The 6,542-nt window shown below is 35.3% G+C and overlaps 1 protein-coding gene across 1 annotated transcript in view; it reads left to right on the top strand.

Moving 5' to 3' along the window:
* LOC107715939 (phospholipase B1, membrane-associated-like) overlaps window positions 1-6,542 on the top strand; it is a 20,280-nt gene that overhangs the window by 13,234 nt on the left and 504 nt on the right. The window contains exons 30-42 of the mRNA XM_016522201.1: window positions 3,460-3,518; window positions 3,599-3,666; window positions 3,748-3,791; window positions 3,950-4,049; window positions 4,130-4,181; window positions 4,633-4,713; window positions 4,948-5,013; window positions 5,398-5,492; window positions 5,594-5,675; window positions 5,778-5,882; window positions 6,094-6,189; window positions 6,268-6,342; window positions 6,432-6,537. Coding sequence (XP_016377687.1) covers window positions 3,460-3,518; window positions 3,599-3,666; window positions 3,748-3,791; window positions 3,950-4,049; window positions 4,130-4,181; window positions 4,633-4,713; window positions 4,948-5,013; window positions 5,398-5,492; window positions 5,594-5,675; window positions 5,778-5,882; window positions 6,094-6,189; window positions 6,268-6,342; window positions 6,432-6,537 — 1,029 coding nt within the window. The remainder of the gene's footprint in view (window positions 1-3,459; window positions 3,519-3,598; window positions 3,667-3,747; window positions 3,792-3,949; window positions 4,050-4,129; window positions 4,182-4,632; window positions 4,714-4,947; window positions 5,014-5,397; window positions 5,493-5,593; window positions 5,676-5,777; window positions 5,883-6,093; window positions 6,190-6,267; window positions 6,343-6,431; window positions 6,538-6,542) is intronic.

Below are 6,542 nucleotides of genomic sequence, written 5' to 3'. Positions count from 1 at the left end.
TTCCTGGGTTGTTACGCATTGCGGGGGGGAAGGGTTCATGGGTCCTCATATGGCTTGTTAACTGAGGGGGGTTACAGAGTATTTGTTAAATATAAAAACAAAATATATATTGTGTGTTTGAGTGGTCCAGACGCTACAATATATTGTATGTAATTAGTTTTACAAGCATGTTGTATGCTTGTATGCATTTATTATTTTCATTTTTAATATTATTTTATTTACTGTTGAATTTACTATTCAACAATAACCTCTTTGTATAGGTGTAATTGAATTGTGTTAATTTAAAATACAATTCAGCAGGGAAAAATTTCACAGCATCTTAACTCTCAAAATGGATTTCCAGTTTTATTCATTCGTTCTCTCTCTCTCCCACATACTGTAGATGGAGCCTTTAGGTAATAAGACAGATAGTGAGGATTTTACTGCAGGTGTCCCTCTTAAATGCCCAGAAAAGGTGAGTTTAAACTCTGTAATCCTTCTGTAAACTCTATAATACTGTCACATTGTAATACTTTTTCATATTCTTCTTTAGTTGTTACCCTATTTGAGGACCTATCACAACAGCAATTACACATACAACACCCCTCCTCCTACTCCTCCGCCCACAACTGTAAGTCACATAAATATATTACATACAATATTAATGAAATACAATACAACCTTAAAGTGATCAAAATTCATTATGAAATGATTTCTCCCTTTCACTTCAGAATTGGGGAAGTGATTTCACATGTGTGGACACAGCATCCTCTGACACTGTGCCAACATCTGGTAAGAAAGAGAGAGGAGAGAAATTCATTTGCTAATTTTTTCCCACCAGATAACTATCCAACTCTCTAACTAACTATTTCTCCTTGTCTTGTATTTTTATATAACAAATCTTTTTTTTATCGCTTTAAAGTATTACAGCATTAAAGTTATTAAAATTTAAATATTTTTACTTTACTAAATGTTAATTTTTTTACTTTATTATTAACAGATATATATAATATATGTATACAACAGACACATACAGTATACATGTATATTCTGTTAATGAAATAGCAAAATGTAAAAATGTTGCTTGAATTTTAAGAAATAAAATGCTGCAATACTTAAAAAATATTAAGGAGGATAAAATTGGTGATAGATAAAAATTACTAGAAAAATGAGAAATACTGAATATGTACATAGGTTTATGGATAGAGACAAAGACGTAAGACAGGCTTCCAGATATCCTGCCATTGTTTGTTATCTTTTTATGTACAAGTAGCTCTGCATTGTTGCTTTGTTGTTGTGTTTAGGTGTCCAGGTAGTCACAGTTGAGATAAAGTTTAGATACAGAACTGTTATGTATTAACATAACCCCACATATGCTTCCGTCTATCTGCCGCTGCTCTCTATTTTTGTTTTGGTTTGTTTTGCCGTTTTGGATTGTACCTTTTGGACATTGTGAATTTTATTGCCCTTTATCAGAGGATTACATTCTACATGTTTAATGGAATTTGCGTTATGGTTTTTCTTTGACTTTTTGAGTTAATGAGTGAACGCTGATCGCTGTCTGTCTGAAATTCTTTTACAAAGACTCAATCATGTAGCTGGGTTTCAGGGGTCTGTGCTGAAGTGGTTTGCCTCTTACCTCAAGGAGAGAACTTTTTCTGTTAATGTAGGTGAATGCTTCTCATCTTGTGCACAAATCTCTTATGGTGTTCCGCAGGGTTCCATTTTGGGTCCTCTTCTTTTTACATTATATGCTTCTGCCATAGGTCATATTATTCAGAGACACAACTTATCTTATCATTTCTACACTGACGACACTAAGCTTTATCTTCCTGTTTGATTGTCTGCGTGACATAAAATGCTGGATAGATATGATTTTTTTTTTTTTTACAGCTAAACAATGACTTACAAAGACTCAATCATGTAGCTGGTTTTCAGGGGTCTGTGCTGAAGTGGTTTGCCTCTTACCTCAAGGAGAGAACTTTTTCTGTTAATGTAGGTGAATGCTTCTCATCTTGTGCACAAATCTCTTATGGTGTTCCGCAGGGTTCCATTTTGGGTCCTCTTCTTTTTACATTATATGCTTCTGCCATAGGTCATATTATTCAGAGACACAACTTATCTTATCATTTCTACACTGACGACACTAAGCTTTATCTTCCTGTTAAAGATAACAGCTGTTCTGTGTCCAGTTTTTTTGATTGTCTGCGTGACATAAAATGCTGGATAGATATGATTTTTTTTTTTTTTTACAGCTAAACAATGACAAAACTGAAATAATCATCTTTGGCCCATCGGTTCTAACCTCTGAAATTGTCAATCACCTTGGTCCCCTCTCTTCTAAAATGTTCATGACTGTGTCAAATACCTTGGTGTTACATTTGGTCCCACCTGTGTTTTGATGAACAGATTAGCACTGTCGTGAAAAGTAGTTTCTTTCCGGTAAGATCTATTTCTAGACTCAAGATGATGATTTCTAAGGAGGAACTCAAAACCGTTATTCATGTTTTCATAACATCAGGAATGGACTACTGTAATTCGCTCTACTTGGGTTTGCCTAAATCAGCTTTAGATCACTTACAGATGGTTCAAAATGTGGCAGCCAGATTACTGACCAGCACTAAAAACGTGAGCACATTACACCGGTGCTTGCCTCTCTTCACTGGTTACCAGTTAAGTTCTGTGCTGTTTTTAAAATTTTGCTCTTTGTTTTTAAAGCTTTGCATGGACTTGCACCTCAGTACATTTATGATCTTCTCACTCCGTATACTGCTTCAAGACCCCTTCGATCATCTAGTCAATTCCTACTCTCAGTTCCTTGTTCTCGTTTTAAAGTTAAAGGTTAAAAGACTTTCTCAGTGGCTGCCCCTAGTGTTCCTCTCTATATTAGATCTACTCCTTTTATTTGTATGTTCAGATCATCTTTGAAGATTTTTATTCTGTGTGTTTTAATTCTTCCTGAGAGTGTAAATTTTCATTTGTCCATTTGGTTGTGTTTTGTATACTGACTAGTTTTTATTTTGTTTTAATCCTGTTATATATTTCCTGTACAGCACTTTGGTTTCAACAACTGTTGTTTTCAAATGTGCTCTATAAATCAATAAACTAAACTAAACTATAATATTTTATTAATATATTGCATGTAATGAGATTTGCAAATGTTTTTCAAGTATATTATTTATTTATCGTATTTATTATGTTATTTTAATGTCTATTTATTTTATTTTGTGTAAATGACTGAATGTTTTAACACATATTAAGGAGGATAAAAAGAAAGATTAATAACAGATAAAAAAATACAAGAAAAAGGAGAAATAGTAAATATGTACATAGATTGATGGATAGAGACGAGCAGGCAAGACAGGCTTTCAGATATCCTGCCATGGTTTATTATCCTTTTAGGTTCAAGTAGCACTGCACAGTTGCTTTATTGTTGTATTTGGGTGTCAAGGTAGTCACATAATCACATTTCTTTCTCAGTTCACAGGCTGCGTCCAGGTGACATTAAAGTGGTAGCATCTCTGGGAGATTCACTTACTGTAAGTGTGTGTGCATATTTGTGTATGTTGAGATGTTTTGTCATGCTGTAATTACCATTCTCTGTCTCTGAATTTGTCAGGCCGGCTTTGGTGCAAAAGCTGAAAACCTTCTGCAGTTGGTGGATGAGGAGCGAGGGGTTGCATGGAGGTGAGTTTGTGTCACTGTATGCCTATGGAATTATTTTGTTTTGCATGTTTTCTAAGTGTCTGTGTTTAATTTAATTGACAGCATTGGTGGGGATGATACTTTGGAGACTGTCACCACATTGCCAAGTGAATATAACCTTATGTATCACTTTATGTCATTTTATTGGTTGTTATTAGCACTGATTAGGAATGAGACTCTAATGGCTCTGATCCTTATTATCAGATTTGATTCTTGTTTAATAACATGATAATCATGAGTGCCTTGTGTCATTATTTGTTATCAGACATTCTTAAGAAGTTCAATCCAAATGTTTTCGGCTTCTCAAAGGGGAAAAGTAAACGGCCAAATGGCCTCAATATGGCAGTGAGCGGTGCCAAAGCAAGGTAAGCAACACACATAGACATATCATACAAACACAATTTACAGTATCCTCTCAGCTAATGGTTTCTTTCTTTCTATTCAGTAATATACCAGCACAAGTCAGGGATCTTATCACAGCTTTAAAGAATAGCACGGTTAGTATGCTTATTTCATCTATTAAATTCACAGAAAAAAAATTGTTGCAGAAATCATTTTCACTCAGAATTTGCTAGTAAATTTTACAAACATTTACAAAGAAATGACAAGTAACACATTGAATTAAATGTGAAATTTTACAGTAGAAAAACTGAAATAGCATTTTCTTGAAATATGTACTCCCAATAATCTTCATTTTAATCACAACTTCGAAAAAACTATGTTTTTACAGTGTTGCTCTAAATCATTTTGTGATGAATATATAAAAAATACATACAAATGACAATGTTTGCTGTCTTCTGCATGTCATTTATAAATAGATTTTAAAATAGGCATGTGCCAACTCTTTGCTGCGCAAAGCATACCCCACCAATTATTGTAGGGCAATAAAGAATCTGATTTATTCAATTTTTACCTTTTTTTTTTTTTAAACCTACTCTCATTTTTCAGGAAGTGGACTTTGAGAAGGATTGGAAACTGGTGACACTATTCATTGGGGGAAATGACCTTTGCCAGTACTGTCACGACCGGGTGAGTGGATGATTCTTAATAAAGGCTCTCAGCTCCCCATCAAAAATGGTTTCTTCTTGCATCAGAGAACCTCAGCGTCAGCAGTGACCTTTAAGTAGCTAAAATCCATTCTGATACTAACAAACAGAGATGTGCCACTGTGTCATGTAAATGTTGTTTTTCATATCTAAGACCAGCAAATAACAATTACATTTTGCTGGGAAAAAAATGTGTGTTGTGTTTTTCTCTACCCAGGCTTCTCTGTCTCCTTCTAAGTACATCAGTCACATCAGAGACAGTCTGGACATGCTGTACAATGAGGTGAGAGAGATGCATTTACTGATCCATATCACATTCATGAATCTTCTTTCACCCACAAAATCAAAAGAAACAAGAAATTAAATTCTTATTAGTTAGAAAATAATTTTGCATAAAAAATTAAGGGTTTTTGCACAGTGACATTATTTTCATGACAATTACACATTTTCACTTATATTTAAATGTGAAATTATATAACAAGATTATAAATCGTACAGAATGAGATTTTGAAAATCTAAAATAGCAGTAAGTTTTCTTTGAGGGGCAGGGTTAGGGTAAGGGGATAGAAAATACAGTTTGGACAGTATAAAAACCTTTGCACATATGGAATGTCCCTATAAAACACATGAAAACCCAACGTGTGTGTGTGTGTGTGTGTGTGTGTAGGTTCCCAGAGTGCTGGTAAATTTTGTGGGAATCTTAGAGATCGAGAATCTGCGAATGATAAAGAGGGACACATTGGGCTGCAGCCTCCTGCAAGAGTAAGTCAATCAATAAATAAACAATTTAATCTAAAAATCAGTGTTCAGTTTTCATGTTCTCATTTACACCAACAGCATTTTCATGACTGTGTGTGTGACAGGAACATTTGTCCATGTTTTCTGGAACCTCGTGAGAACTCTCCTGAAATAAATGAAATGAAGAAGGTCAACAGAGATCTGCAGGTCTGTAGCCAATCAAGTTGTCAGTTCATTGATAACTGTCTAGCTGAGTGGGCTTTAGATTATCTTGACCTTCAATAATAGAAGTGTTGTTTTCTGTGTCAGATGGAGACTGAAAGGCTGGTGTATGGGGGACGGTATGACGGAAGACAGGACTTTGCAGTGATGCTACAGCCTTTCTTCGAGAACTCTGTTGTTCTAATGGTCGAAGTCAGCACCCTTAAAATACCTCTCTCTCTATAGAGCCTCATGAGATCACATATAAACAATACATTCAGATATAAAATGTTTAAATATGTATATAAATATGTTAGGCTAATGTAATGCTTTTAGAGATTGCATTTGAACTCCCACTACAACAGCTTAAACCTAGAGTTTCAGTATCAGGGCTAATGTTAAGAGATGAATCTTTCTGCTTTAGGATGGCACACCAGACCTGACTTTCTTCTCTGTGGATTGTTTTCATTTCGCTGAGCGTGGACATGCAGAGATGGCAATTGCGCTCTGGAACAACATGGTAAATACACATACATACACACAATCTCACAGCAGCTTTATTGTATTTAACTGCAAATGTCCTGTGTTTTGGTTTTAGCTGGAGCCTGTGGGCAGTAAACAAAACTACAATAATTTCACATATGACCGCAGTAAGATCCAGTGTCCCACAAAGGTGAGTAAATATCCAATGGAAACCACTGTCAGAATAACATAACCAAGCATGGTCTTTCAATTAATGATCTCTCTTCATATCTTCTCCAGGAGCATCCCTTCATCTTTACACGAATAAACAGTGTCTCTGACGTCCTTACAACTGCCGTACCCACCACAGTTGCACCAGGCACCCCTCTCCCCGCAGATTGCCCCAGTGAT

The sequence above is a fragment of the Sinocyclocheilus rhinocerous genome, unplaced genomic scaffold, assembly GCF_001515625.1.
Source record: "Sinocyclocheilus rhinocerous isolate Xijiao unplaced genomic scaffold, SAMN03320098_v1.1 scaffold749, whole genome shotgun sequence".
Classification (NCBI taxonomy): Eukaryota; Metazoa; Chordata; class Actinopteri; order Cypriniformes; family Cyprinidae; genus Sinocyclocheilus; species Sinocyclocheilus rhinocerous.
This window is presented reverse-complemented; position numbering and strand designations above follow the sequence as displayed.